At 57.1% G+C, this 14605-nt stretch overlaps 3 protein-coding genes across 3 annotated transcripts; all 3 read left to right on the top strand.

Annotated features, from left to right (window-relative positions):
* Positions 1-1252: 1252 nt before the first annotated feature.
* COL26b_011662 (uncharacterized protein) lies at positions 1253-1808 on the top strand (the record flags this gene model as incomplete). Its single annotated transcript, XM_053184325.1, has 2 exons — positions 1253-1749; positions 1805-1808. The coding sequence occupies 2 exons, from the start codon at positions 1253-1255 to the stop codon at positions 1806-1808; spliced, it is 501 nt and encodes a 166-aa protein (XP_053031740.1).
* Positions 1809-3161: 1353 nt separating this feature from the next.
* Positions 3162-4707, top strand: CYP6 (Peptidyl-prolyl cis-trans isomerase cyp6; the record flags this gene model as incomplete). The annotated part of the gene is made up of 2 exons (XM_053184324.1): positions 3162-3241; positions 3318-4707. The coding sequence occupies 2 exons, from the start codon at positions 3162-3164 to the stop codon at positions 4705-4707; spliced, it is 1470 nt and encodes a 489-aa protein (XP_053031739.1).
* Positions 4708-11361: 6654 nt separating this feature from the next.
* On the top strand, positions 11362-13171 carry COL26b_011660 (uncharacterized protein; the record flags this gene model as incomplete). Its single annotated transcript, XM_053184323.1, has 3 exons — positions 11362-11535; positions 11753-11860; positions 11921-13171. The coding sequence occupies 3 exons, from the start codon at positions 11362-11364 to the stop codon at positions 13169-13171; spliced, it is 1533 nt and encodes a 510-aa protein (XP_053031738.1).
* Between the last annotated feature and the right edge of the window lie 1434 nt (positions 13172-14605).

Below are 14605 nucleotides of genomic sequence, written 5' to 3'. Positions count from 1 at the left end.
ATTCTCATCTCGCCCAGTTTCTGACAAGTCTCTGGTTCCCTTCCATCGCGCATTACCTTATCTCGTCAACTCTCCGCTTGTTCCCTTCCGGGCGACATCCCACCGTCACCTAACTATTAATAAAAACAAGAACCGGAAAACCTGCCACGCCCGACAGGACCACCTACCATTCGCCGGGGGGGCTTTCAGTTGAGGAACCACGGAACCCAATTGAGGAGCTTCTTACACACTGGACCTGGCTTACACTTTTAATACCGGTACCGACCGACCAACCGGCCCTTATCCAGCTGCATCGGACGTGCACACCGCAAACTGCAAAAGAGGCACGACGCACATCTTAGCTACATATTACTTGATCGCCTCTTCTTCCCCGGACCGGGACAAAAGCTCTCACCTCCTCACCTCCTCAATCTCTGACCAAACATCTGCTCGCCAGCGGGCACGCCCTGATCAGTCGCTGCATCCCTTCTCCTCTTTTTCACATTTATTACCGACATCTGAGGGGAACCTCTGCTGCGCGACCCCCGCCAAACCCACGCAAAAAGTCGGACCAGTTGGACAAGGCCCAACGCCCGCGCCCCAGTCCGCATCTCCTTCTCTTGCACGCCAACGGGGGTTCATTTGAAAGGAGACAAAGGACGACGGCTCCACCTGTGATCGACGCCATCGACAGGGCGGGAGAGCTAGCGAACGTACTCGGTATTAGTACTCGACGCACGCTGCCATTTTGCTCCTCCTCGAACCATCGGACCAAGCCAGACCACGAGTCAATTGCCCTCCGTCTTCTTCCCCCCCTCTCGCACTCCCATCCCAGCCATTCACCGTCGAGGCCCTTTCCTGCGCTCTTATCAGCCGCTTGACGCCTCTTTTACCGTTGTTGGAGAACAAACAAACAAAACAAACTTCACCACCACCACCGCCGACGACAACTCGCATATATATCCAGCTACCTGAGTACCATTGCGGTGACCGATCTGCCACCCTGCCGAACAGCATCACATTGACGACATCGTCTCGCTACCCCCTCGTCATTACACGACCACATCTCGCCAGTGCACGCTGCACACACTTGCCGACGACACTCCGAACTCTGTCTTCGTCTACCTACCTAAACAACCATCAGCCCACAGCTAAACCATTTCAATTACCTTTTCTTTCTCTCCCACATTGGTTTCCGATGGGCTCGTCAATAGCCCAAAGACATCTCACCTGCACATTACAACTATCACATCCATTAACAACACCATCAAAAATGGCCGCCCAAAGCACCCTCCCCCTCTCACAGGAGCAAACCTCCAACTTCGCCCTGCAACAATATCTCCTCCTGCACTCCCAACACGAGGAGCTCCGTCAACACCTCGACCAGATCAGGCCCATCACCACTACCTGCAGCACCTCCCTCGCCTCCTCACCCTCCGTGTCCCCCACCCGCAGCACCTGCTCGCCGTTCGGACAGTACCCCACCGGCGGTCGCAGACACCACAGCCGCAGCCGGCGCTCGTCGCTCTCCTCCCCCAAGGCGCGCCGCAGCAGCTCCCTCGCTCCGATCGCGGACGAGACGACGATCTGGGCCGTCGCGGAGGAGGAGCAGCGTCTGTTCGACGTCAACGAGGGCATGAAGCGGGCCCTGATGGAGCTGCTCAACTGCGAGCAGGTGCGGAGCGACAGCTCGTTCCGCATGTGGGTTCAGTGCCGTCTCATGGATACGGAGAAGGAGCTGCGCTCTGAGCGACGACGTAAGAGCTCTCCGTGAGCTCTTTTCGTTCCTCTCTGATCGACACATGTCGACCACCAATTATTACAGCTAATTTGCCGGGCTTGGGATTTTTCTTCTTTTCGGCAACTTGGGACCTGGGACAGAACAAGGTACGATCTACCTTTGGGAAATGGCGTTGAAAGGCGGCGGGAATTTCTACGGATCTGCCGAGAAAGGCATGGCAGTGGCATGGCATGGCATGCACCACGGGATAACAAAAGTTGGATGCATACGGGCGAGTAGCATTTGCTTCATCATTTTTTCAAGCATTCGCCCGAGGGAAATCTTTTTTTTTTTTTTTGAAATGTTCACACATAACGGCGAGGACTTGATCAGCACAGCTTGACATCCTTCCTTTTTCTTTTCTTCTGCGTATCTTTATTTGGCGGTTGTAGGATACCAAACAGACATAGAGCTTGTAATGACCGACACGACACCAAATTTACATACCAACCACCTATTACTCCCTTACCTTACACGTCTTTGCTTCTGTGATGTCCAAAGTCCGAAAACATTGCTTCTTTGTGTGATAAACATGTGGATGTGGTTCGAGCATGACGGGAGATCTTCGCGATGGATGCATGCGGGCATAGTTCGGAGCTTGCTTACTTGCTGCTGCAGCCTGCAACACTCCAAAGTCTGTGTGTGCGTACCGTTGCCACCCCCAGTTTCTCAGAAATCAATCACAGACAGCCCATGTTTTCTGCCCAGGACCAAAAAAAGCAAATCAAAAGTCCAAAATTTGGCGAAATGCGATCTGCCAGACTAGGACTCTTCGGCCGGGTCCAATCGGTCAAGCTCCAAGCTCCGAAATTCAAATAAATGGAGCCCCCCTTTTTTTTTTTTTTAATGTTTTCTTGGTGTGTGATTCGATTCGCCGATCACGCAACTCTGATGTACAGTGTGTACAAGCCGTGTGCACTGCATAAGCTGCACTATGTGACGAGACTCTGTCTCGCAGCTCGACCTTTCGTGGGCCCGTTGCCTCGTGGATTCGGCCATCGTTGTTTGCTTCGCTTCCCACCTTGACTGCAAACAATCGACGACACACGATACCACGCACGCACGCCCCCGCGCCCGAAACGCCACTTGCGCTCTGCTTACGTAGCTGCAGCCAGATCGGCGAAAGCTTCGAAGCTTGGAATCTCGTGTTTTTCAACAAAGCGGAACTTTTGATCTGGTTGGGGTCTCTGTTGATCAGATCGCGGCGCAAAGGGAAAAAAAGTTTCGGGAAGCTCCGTCCACCACCACGCCGACTTCGACAACGACGACAGCAAGGCAACCGAACCGGCAACGGCTGTCATCGCGACGATAGCACCGATAACGAAAAGAACAACAGTGACGAGAGACACGCTTGCGACGTCAGCCTAGCCTTCCGAATCAGCGCACCAGACCTCCCGCCGCCATGTCGGTCCTCTTGGAGACGAGCTCCGGTGACATTGTCATTGACCTGCTGGTCGACTACGCGCCGAAGCTGTGCGAAAAGTAAGTTGACCACCATAGCTATTCCCCTTGTATGCCGCTACCAAGCTCTTGCTCAGCTAATCACAAAGCGCGACAGTTTCCTGAAGCTCTGCAAAGTCAAGTACTACAACTTCTCGCCGATCCACTCGGTCCAGAAGAACTTCTCCTTCCAGACCGGCGACCCCCTCGGTCCGCTGTCAAAGGAGTCCGATGGCGGCACCTCGATATGGGGCCTGCTGTCGGGCGACAGCAAGAAGAAGATGTTCCCCGCCTTCTTCCACCCGAAGCTCAAGCACCTCGAGCGCGGCACCGTGAGCATGGCCACCGCGCCCCTCGAGTCGGACCCGGACACGCGCGTCGCTGCGTCGCAGTTCATCGTCACGCTGGGCGACGAGACGGACTACCTGGACGGCAAGGCTGCCGTCTTTGGCAAGGTCGTCGAGGGGTTCGACGTGCTGGAGAAGATCAACGAGGCCATCGTGGACGACAAGGGACACCCGCTCATCGACATCCGCATCAAGCACACCATTATTCTCGACGACCCCTACCCCGACCCACCGGAGCTGCGGGAGCCCAGCGGCTCGCCGCCCCCGACTAAGGCACAGCTCGAGACTGTGCGCATCGCGGACGAGGCTGCCCTGCACGAGGACGACGACATGGACGAGGAGGCCGTTGAAAAACGGCGGAGGGAGAGGGAGGCACGGGCTCAGGCGCTCACTCTGGAAATGATGGGTGATTTGCCGTTTGCCGAGGTCGCCCCTCCCGAGAACGTCCTGTTCGTTTGCAAGCTGAACCCGGTCACCACGGATGCCGATCTGGAGCTCATCTTTGGTCGGTTTGGCAAGATCCTCAGCTGCGAGGTCATCCGCGATGCCAAGACGGGCGACAGTCTCCAGTACGCCTTCATCGAGTATGCCGACAAGGCCTCCTGCGAAGCTGCGTACTTCAAGATGCAGGACGTGCTGATCGACGACCGCCGTATCCACGTGGACTTCTCACAGAGTGTGAGCAAGCTGAGCCAGGTCTGGAGGGACGACACGAACAGCAAGCGCAAGAAGAACGCCTCCAGGGGCGGATGGGGAGGAGTCGACGAGCTCGAGAAGCGCAGGCAATACCGCGACGTGTACGAGAGGGACGGCGACAACTACGATCTCGTGTATGGAGATGAGGAAATGAAGGGCCGCGCCGAGCGTGACAGCAACCGCCGGCCTGAGCCCAAGGGACAACAGGAGCAGGGCAGAGATCACGCCAGGTCGGACAGGGAACGCAGGAGAAGTCGGAGCCCCGGACGACCCAGAGACAGGGACAGGGACAGGAGGGGAGATAGAGATCGATACCGATCCGACGATCGGAACGCCGGACGACGGTACGATGACCACGACCGGCGACGCGACGATCGGGACTCGGGTCGTAGAGACCACAGAGACCGCAGAGATTATGATAACCGGAATCGAGGCAGAGATCGAGGCGGAGACAGACGAAGATAGCAGCACTGCGGACATGGTTCTGGCATCCTTCCCTTCTTTTTTGTCCACGACAACAACAAAATCACACCAGCAGAGCAGAGCAGAATACCCAATCGCCGTTGTCCAGTTCACAGCCAGTACGGTCGACCACCAGATGTAGACACCCCTCAAAAAAGAGTACTTGAATTGACGCCGCCGTTGCCACTGCCGCCCGCGTAAGGCTCGTGTTTCATGAAAAAATCTCGTTGACCTGTCGAGATGCGGCCACGGCAACCTGCACGCAAGCATCTCTTTACATCTCTTGTTGGCCAGGAGTCCGGATGTGTGGGGGATGGGGGTTTTGGAGTTGGGGATAGAGAGGAAATCATCACCATCAGGACCGTGGGGCGTTTTTCTCTCACGTCGCACATGGCGAATGACCTGCTCGAAGCAGGACAGGTAATGTCTCAGTATTTCGCCGTTGCAAACTAACAAACGTATCTCCCCGGGGGCCGCCCATTTCGACTTGCATGAGCTGCAAGTAAGCGGCTCGGAAGTCAACCGCGGAAGTGGGGATCGGTGCACATCAGAGTGGCCCGCGGAGGGAAGCTACATTAGCCCGCCTACCGTTTGGTGGTAGGTGGTAGCTGTCATCTGTCAGTTGTCATATCTTCAAGGTGCTTCTTGTGTGTTCCCCTTGGCGGCATCTAGACGGACGATGGGCCACGGACAGCCCATCTCTGGAACTCGCATGCAGGGCCGGGCATGCGTGTAACAACGGCTTCGACCTGTCAGAAGAGTCTCCGAATGCCTCGTAGTTCAGCTGGCCACATGGAGGGGGGCATTTCGGGAGTTCCTACGACCAGGTTTGTTCGGGAGAGGATGGTTGATATCTTAAGCTCGAGGGCCTTCGTCACTTACACCCGACAACGACTGATCCTTTTATCGTGGAGGGAATCTATCTTTAATGCCGACTGCAACCCCGTGGCAAAGACGGCAAGTGGCCAACATGGCGGTCTCTCGAGTAGGTCTCGCGGCCTTCCCTTCCCCACCAAGGCAGCCCGTAACATCCAGTTGCTAATGTTGCACAGGATGATGGAAGTGACAGCATGTCGAGTCTCTCTGCAGAACACCTGCAATTCTTCCCAGGCCGGCCGGCAGGCAGGCATCGACGAGCCTGTGTAACGGGAGCTTCCCTCAGCAAGAGACATGAGGCAAAGCTCGTCAGCTGTGTTACTTTCCGGTCTTCACTTGTCGGGCGATGATAAGCTCCAGCCAGGCGGAGAAGGCCGATCGATTTCCTTTCCAGTCTGGCGGTCTGGCGGTCTGGCGGTCTGGCGGACGAAATCACAAAGTGATGTGTTCGTTGGCAGCATTGGCAGCATATCAAGGCCAAGCATATGGGCACACATGCAAAGGCCTGGATCCTGGACCGTACCTTATGCTCCATATCGCCCAACGGATAGTGGAGGCAGCCGGATCGGCTCGTACTATGCGCCTCTTTGGTGCCTGGCCTGGTGGCTTTTTTCTTTGCTTCCTCCCACGCTGAACCGGCCTTATTTCCATCTGCCCCGGTCATCGCCGCTCTCGTTATGGGTTGTCAGATGACATTGTGTTCCTGGGAGCAGGCCCAATCGCTTACGGGACTTGTGCGCCGTTGCAACGGATACCTGCATGAAGAGACCGGGGCCGGCTCTGGCTGCGATTGACACCCCATGCAGCACCCCGAGGATGGCTGGCAAAATTTTCCGTTGACAGAGCCGGCCGTCGAAGCCATGTGGGTTACTGCCAGTTGCCTTCCCGTCATGAAAGCCAGGCACGACGCAAGGAAATATCCGGGCATGGGGGGTCAAGCAGAGGGGGAAAGGGAGGGGCAACCGCGGCGAGCAAGGCGAAATGGATCTGCATTTGCAACAGCCTGATCGTCGTCAGGACGTCCTCACCTTGCTGGGCCACTATTATGCATGATATCAGTCGCGACGCTGTACCACACTGCCAGCAGACTCCTCAGTCGACTTTCGATACGAACTGCCCTCCAAGAGCCACATTTCTCAGTGAGAGCGTCTTGCTTCGGTGTGTCTTGGGACTGCGGCGCAGACTCTTATGAGGACCGGGTTTATCAGTAAGACCTACTGGTTCAAAATATAATGATGGAAGCGAGGCGAGGACGCTGTCTCATCTGCCGCGCGCACTGCTGGGGCAATCTAGCAATAAACTCGCGCGGAGCCACGAGTCTCGGTCGAGAGAGGGCCTACAACCTCGCCCTCGTCCTTGCACTCCGTTGGACGACGACGGACCATCTCGGGCACCTGTGCTGCGACGGCTCCGGTCTGGCCTTGTCGCTCGCCAGCTCGATGATATGGCGGAGAAGCTTCTACACGGACCGCACGTAGCACCCCTGAGCAACGCGCGCTGTCATTACGGACGTTAGGGTTTCCCCTGAGGATGAACATGGTCCGTCGGCTTCGAGCATGGACATGCCATCCCAAGTCTCCTCCTGGTTCTTCAGCCTGGCAGAAGGAAGTGAATCCTTTGCGACGCCACTGCGGAAAGGCTCAATTCACTTAAAGCTCCTGCAGGACCATTTGTCTACCCCTGATTCAAATGCACGAGATATCGGACGAGGTAGCATTGCATCCTCCTCCCTCCCTCCGCCATCACCGTGGCCGCCGTTCTTCCACGCCGAGATACTGACCGCCCTGGGGGTGGGGTCCCTCCTTCGCGGACGCAGCAGCAGCAGCAGGCGGCAGATGCATACACACACAAACTGTGGAAAAGAAGCCTTGCAAAAGCTGTCAACGGATGTACGTGGGCCTAGCCGCGCCTCAACGGCAACGCAGAAGCGGGAGCCACCCACACACACTTTTTTTCTACGTGCCTCAGCCGCCCGTCCGCTGCCCGTTTGCTGCTATTCTTGGTCCCTGCCGTTGCTCAACCCCCGCGCCCGCGTGTGTCGTGTGTGCATCGAGCTGCTCCCGCCCCAGGGTTCTCGTTTCGTTGCTTTGTTCGTTCGTCCCAAGGCTGCGCGCTACAACAGTCCGGAACTCCAACGTCAGTGGAGGCCTGGAGGCCCAACGGTTGCGCCAAGTTGGATCATCAGAGTGCAGGGCCTGAATTTGGAGTTGCAGCAACGACATCAATGGGGCATACAGAGGGTGAGAGGGGGGCGAGGCGGCAGCCAAAAGACGCTGCACTACCACAACCACAGCCTGCTTCGAGAATGACAGTGCGACGGGGATGAACCTGTTTGGCAGCTTTCCCCTGGGGCCAAGTGGCCGTGTCCGCGGCCTCTGATGAGGTGAGGGTTAAGCGGCCCTCACGGCGGCCACATTCTTACAGTTTAATCGCCTAACGATAAACATCAGGTCCATACCAGCCTAGCCATTCTAAATGCGACTGGACTTTGGTATGTGCCCATGGCCATGCCATAAGCTTGTCCGGCTGTGAGATTTCCTCACATATTTCTGCCAGCTGTTGCAAGTTTGTCTGAAGGGATTTCTCGCGGAAGCTGCCGGCTGGCAGAGCTATTGAAGAGGTGCATTTCCCGGATTAGTCGATGCCAATGCAGATGATGACCGTTCCAGCATGGTACTTTCTCGATGTCAACTTTTTTTTTGCTGCCAAAATTTGACCGGGCATCTTTTCATCATACATATGTACGTGCGTTGGCGCCGAATGTTTGGCGAACGGCGCGAACGAACGGAGCATGGAAAAAGCAAAAATATCTGCACACCATCCAACCCACCCAAGCATCAGCAAATGGATTTTCATTTTCTTCAGCAATTGGTTAGCGGTGTCACTTCAACGCTGGGTGGCAGGGGCAAAGCAAGCAAGCCAAGCTAACACCTCTTGATGCTCCATGCTTTCGCTCACAGCACTCATGTCTTGCTTTTTGCTTAGAGACAGAGAGAGAGAGTGGTCGGTTTGACTTCGCACTCCTCTCGGCTCTTCCTGTCCACAATGCAAGCAAAAGCGAATCTGCCGCTGTTGCTTTCGCAGGGTGACACAGGGACCACCACACAGCGACACCCACCACAAGCGTATTCCATTGACGACGGCTTGCGTCACGTAACCTTCAGCTCTTGCAGCAGCAGCAGCAGCAGCAGCAGCAGCAGCAGCAACAGCAGCGGCTTCTATCTCTGTCCGCTGCGCAGCGGCAGCAGAAGCACCTGGGCTGGCGTGCATCACATCACATCCAGAGTGTCACTTCACTTCGCCTTGCTGCCCGCCCCTCTCCGCACAGATACATGGCCGCGTTGATGGGGGACGCCGGCCTGCCCTCAGTGACGCATCGTGAGAGGGTTGGACAATCAGAGGTTTGCCCGGGTGGGACCGAGACCGCCGTTTTGCCCGAACGACGTTGACGGAGACGCGCAAAGTGTTGTTGTTTCTTGTTTGCCATCGAAACACACCTTCTCTGGTGTAATTTGGGAAGGGCGCCTTTCCCATTTCAGGTGTTGCTATTTCTCAAAGCAGACTTTTACCTGTGTTCCGTCAATTCTGTGATCCTCCTCTGCTGACGATTGTTGAGCCAGTGACATCAAGTGGTTGGGAGGAAGGGGGCAGTAGTTGCAGAAGTAACCAGCAGCAGCCAGGCTGGCTTCATGATACATGTACGCTCTTCTCCTCATTGTGGAAGCCTTCTCTCGAGCCAATACATCTGAAGCTCGCCGTCGGACGACTTGCACCGAGCGTTCGATGTCGCCGTTCGGTTTGTTACTACAACCAAACTCGGCAGTTCTTCAGCGAGCCGTGCACGTGTGGAGGACAATCAAACCATGGGCCTCTCTTTTCCCACCTTCTCTCCCCTCGCCAGCCCGTTGTCTCGCCCCCAGCAGCAAGCCCATTGGACTTGCCCTGAAGATGGTGGCGATAAACGACGAGGTCTTTGCCTGCCTGGCCTGTCTCTCCTCCCAAGGGCTCACGAATATCGAGGAGCGTCTCATTGGATGCCGTCCCAAGTCCAAGTACGGCTGAGAAACAACAAGTCTCAAAAAGGTCTTAGACCACTTTCGTCTTGCGCCCAAGTACACATAGCCGCAACGCAAGATTCCTGGGTTCCAGATTGGCCCAGAACCCCCAGACCCTTCAATCCAAGATACGGTACAGATCGCCCGCTGCTGGCCCTACAGCTGCAGATCTACCCCTGATCCCTGCTCGCCTCTCCTCTCCCAGTCCTGCCCTGCCCGCCCCGGACCTCCCCTCCTCTCCCCTCTCCACCCTTCCTTCCCTCCATGTCTTTCCCGTTTGCTCCTGTCTCTTTCTACAGGGCCCCCAGGCAGGGGTCACCGTACGTAAGTCGATGCTGAGAGGTCTGCAATGACGAGGGGGTTAGCGAGAGGCTCACCTTGGCCCTGCGTTCTCCTCATGGACCGACATGCTTGTTTGGCGTCCGTCAACAGCCGCGGCCTTGGGGGGCGTGTGCGTGGTGGTATTCCCTTCCCCCTTGATGCCTTGCTCACATCTGCACCTTGCCGGGCTGTGTACCACCTTATCAACGTTTCGCTGTAAGAAGCACACACAAGAAGAAAAGAAAATTCTATTCTACACTACGTCCGTCCGGCTCGTTGTTGTGTGCGCTGCGCAGCGCAGCGTCTACATGGGGCAACACCACCCCCAAATGCCGTACCCAGGCTTGCACCTTGAACCCGTCCAATGACACCTGTCGTGGATTGTTGCTCCTGGTACCCATATGGGGGCGCGACAGAGGGGGGATACGGAAGACGGGGGGTCACCCAACGACTGTCGAACGAACGAGGTAGAGGGGTGATGGGGGGCAGGGGGGCGAGGGTAAAGTACAGCAGTGACTTGTCGCAATTTCGCAAGGGTCTCTGTCTTGTCATATTTCTCTCGGCGGAGAGAGAGTATCTAGATAGGGCCATAGATTTGATGTGATGAAGGAGGGTGCGGAGAGAAGATGCAAACACCAGCCAACACTCACTCACTCACCCCCAGCAGTACCAAAAAAATACTGAAAGAAGACCGCGCGGGAGAGTCCGTGACCACCCTGGGGATAGGTATAACATCGAACGCGGCTGCAGCTGCTTCTTGATTTCTCCTTCCTGAGTTCTCTCTCTTCCCTTTTTACTTTCCTTGATCTTATTCCCTCCCAAACATATCTACCCCTTGTTTTTTGCTTTACACTTCCTCCGTGTGAAACACAAGATCAGCAAAAGTTCTTCACCACCTACTGAAGAACCAGAAAAGGCTGACACCGAACCACCGCCTTCTCTCTTTCTTTAAAACATCCACGTCTGACAAGGAGGCGTGTTGAAGAAACCTCAACATCACCCACCCCCAGAAACGTGTTTCTTCTTCCTTGCCCTCCCCCTCCCCTCAGGTTCAGCCTCGACGCAGCAGTGGGAAGCGTGTGTGTATGTGTGTATGAACAACATCGAACACCCCCATTTTACTGAAACGAGACGCTTTCACAACATTTCGAGGAGGGGTTGTCGTTCATTCGTCTACTTTTCCTCCGTCATCATCGACGACATACATCCAACACACAGTCCAGCCTTCGACAAGCGGGAATAAGGCAAAAGGCGAACAGCAACACCGCCTCCAGATCCCTCTCGCTTCCTGTAACAGGCCACCTCCTGTCCCTCTTCATCCAACCACGCCCCTCGATTCTGCCACAACCGCTTGCTTCCATAGAGCAGGCCTTGCCGAATCTCACCTGCCCCCCTCAAAGACACCATGGTCAGCCCGAGTTGCTACTCCGACGGAAGACGATATAGCCGCCTGGAGCCACCTTACGTCTACTCTGACCGCCAGCAACGATACTCGAGCACCTCCGAAGCGCGAACATCGACCATGACTGAACGAGAGCCTGAGACCGACACCCCGCCCCGCAAGCGCATTGCCGTTGCTGTAAGTCTTGGTTCGATTCCTTTGAGCTCTGGGATAGGGGGTTTTCACTTGTCTTTTGCTTCTTGATGTACTCGACCAAAGCTTCCTCTCCCCTTTCTTTCTCAAAAAGCAAGCATCCCGAAGTTGGGTTTCTTAGAGCTGGGCGACACAGAAAGAAGGGAGCTTGCATATTTCATCGCACCTGACGGGGAAAAAGAAAGATCTGACAGATCTACAGTGCGGCCGGTGCCGGAAGCGCAAGATTCGCTGCAGCGGAGACGCCGGCAACGGAATGCCCTGCCAGAATTGCAAGGCCGCGGGCATCGACGCCTGCCACTTCCTCCGTGTAAGTGCTCTCTTCACCCGATCACCAAACCCATCCATCACAACTAACTCTCCCTTCAAGGTCGCCTCTCAAGAAGCCCCCTGGGTCCAACCTTCAGACCCGAGCTTCTCCTACGAGCTCAAGGCCGCACGAGCGTACCAGGCCGTCGGAGGCCACGCCCTCGCCGCCTCCCCGACGCACTACGCCTCCGAGATGCACGACGGCCTCCCCCGCGCTCCGCAGCACGGCGGCTACCCCCCGAGCACCGCGGGCTACTCCTCCTACGGCACCACCGGCAAGTACTACTCTTCCATGCCCGCGAGCTGGACGAGCCCGGCCGCGTACCCCGCCGACGACGGCACCGGCGTCGACTACAGCGCCATGGGATACCCGTCCTACCCGTACCACAGCCAGGACGCCTCCTACCTCTACCGCATGACCGCCGTAAAAGCGCCCTCAAACGCGGACCTCTACGTCAACACGGACGGCACGGGCTACGGCTACAGCTCCTCCGGCGCAGCCCTCGTCCACCGCCCCGCTGCAGCAGGAGGCGTCTCTCCAGCCGACGCGCCCAACTTCTCGCTCTCCAACGTGGCCGCCTCCCTCCCTCACACCTCCAGCGGCGGCGATCGTCTGCTCCCGAACCCCTCGCGTCTGCCCACAGCCAACGTCCTCGCCTACCGCACCGACGGCTCCGCGGCCTCCTCCTCCTACGCGACCTCCACAAAGTCCACCGGAAGCGGCTCCTCCAACAACCCGTCCCCGACCAGCGCCGTCTCAGAGGTCACCACGAGCTACGACGCCTCCCCGGTCTCCGCCTACCCGCCCGCGCCGCACACCCTCCCGTCCATGACACACCTCCACCACCACCACCACCAGCAACAGCACCGTCTCTCCAACGCCGCCGCCGCCGACATGGCCGGCTACCCGTCCTCCACAAGCAGCGCCGACTCCATCTTCACCCCGTCCGAGACGTCCCTGCGCACCCACGGCTCCGCCTCCGAGCTGAGCTACAAGTACTCCGACGCCTCCTCCACAGGCTCCTCCGGCCGCCGCGGCAGCGGCGAGACGTCCGCGTCCTCGGGCTCCTCCGGCGCCGGCGGCGGCGGCTCGCTCGCCAACGGGCAGACGTACACCGTCCCAACGCCCGGCTCCGCAATGTACGCCGCCCCCATGGGCCACTCACGCCACCACCTTGGCGCCTACGCGCTCCTCTCGGACGACGTCGACCAGCAGCAGCACCCGCACTACGGACACCGCGAGCACCACCACCAGCATCAGCAGCAGCACCCCTCGGGACGCCGGTCCGCCGGCAGCCTGTCTGCTTCCTGAGAGTCCACCCGCTTCGGCCGGAGCCTGTCTGGGACTCGAGATGGCGTATTTTTGCGCAAATCAATAAGGCAGGGGAGGGCCCTCCCCCGCCTATGCGCCGCCAATCCGTATATTCTTGCATTGCTCTGTTTATTGAATCCAGCTTTTCCGCACTTTTTTTTTGTTTGGTCTTTTTTTTGTTCTTTCACCCACACCGACGCCCACCGGCCAGAGCCCCATCACCGTCACCGGCATCAGCGGCTGGTGCATTGCGTCTCCGATAATGGGACCGGTCAAAGCCTATCCGACCCTCCAGTCGAGAATACGGGTTTTCTGTGGCGTTGTTTTGAAAGATGCACTTTTTGTCTTCCCTCTCTCGACCAACCCATGTCTACCGAAACGTTACGGTTGTCAGCTATGCATGCAGCTTCCTTCTGCATCCTCGGACTTTAGCACACTCACAACTGGGTTGGTTCCAATGCTGTTGGAGAGAAGAAGTGGCGGCGCCTCGCTGCACGCCTCGCATCCTGCACCAATTCATCTACAAGAAACGTAACGTTCCGGATGACGACAACGACATACACACCATGTCCTTTGTGGCGTACCTGTCTCTCGTACATTGTCGAGTGGGCATCTCCAAGCCAAGAGCGTCGCGAGGGGGGGTCACTTACTTCCAACCCAGCGCTCCGGGGCCGGGATGGACATGCAAGGGGCCCTGGGGGCCGGCGGCCGTTGCGTTTGAGACAAGGGGTTGGCGCCGACGAACTGCAACGCCGTCCAACACACAGCATGCAAGCCGGGCTTACTGCTCCCATGCGGCTTCCCGACCCGGCACGCCCGCGGTCCTTGACAAAAGGAGCCCCCGCCCAGTACCGTCCCGTTCCCGCCCTCCATCCCGCGCCTGTTCTGGCCCCAGGCAAGGGACGGCCAACAATGTGCGCCGCGGGGCGGTGTGGTTGGAGTTTCCCCCCTCTTTTCGTGTTTCCCCAAAGGAATCCTGAACACCCTCTTTTTTGACATGGCTGTTCTGCTTGAAGTCCTGGATCACGAAGCGAACGGGGGAGTTCACCGTCTGGACATTTCAATCCAACTTACCCGTCGCTCCTTTCTCGCATACTGTCTCTATCTTTGGAACCTTGGCAGTGGGCGTATCTTTGGAGGCCGCCAATCCTGTCGTTCTTGGCTCACCATCCGTCTTTCACCGTCACCAACTGCGTCTATTCTTACCGCGATTGGGAAGCCCGACATCTGCAAGAGGCAAGGAACCACCGTACCGAGTTTCATTCATCACCGGACCGGGTGCGATCTGGAAAAAAGTTGCTGCTGCACTTCTGACTTTTATGTCTTGGATTCTTGCTCTCTGCTGTTCTGATTGGCTTACACCTCGCTTGTTTTTACCAAGTCTGCGTCTGCGTCTGCGTCTGCGTCTGCCTTCACCACGTCGGTTGCGTTTCT

The sequence above is a fragment of the Colletotrichum chrysophilum genome, assembly GCF_026319265.1.
Source record: "Colletotrichum chrysophilum strain AFK26 chromosome Unknown scaffold_147, whole genome shotgun sequence".
Taxonomy (NCBI): Eukaryota; Fungi; Ascomycota; class Sordariomycetes; order Glomerellales; family Glomerellaceae; genus Colletotrichum; species Colletotrichum chrysophilum.
This window is presented reverse-complemented; position numbering and strand designations above follow the sequence as displayed.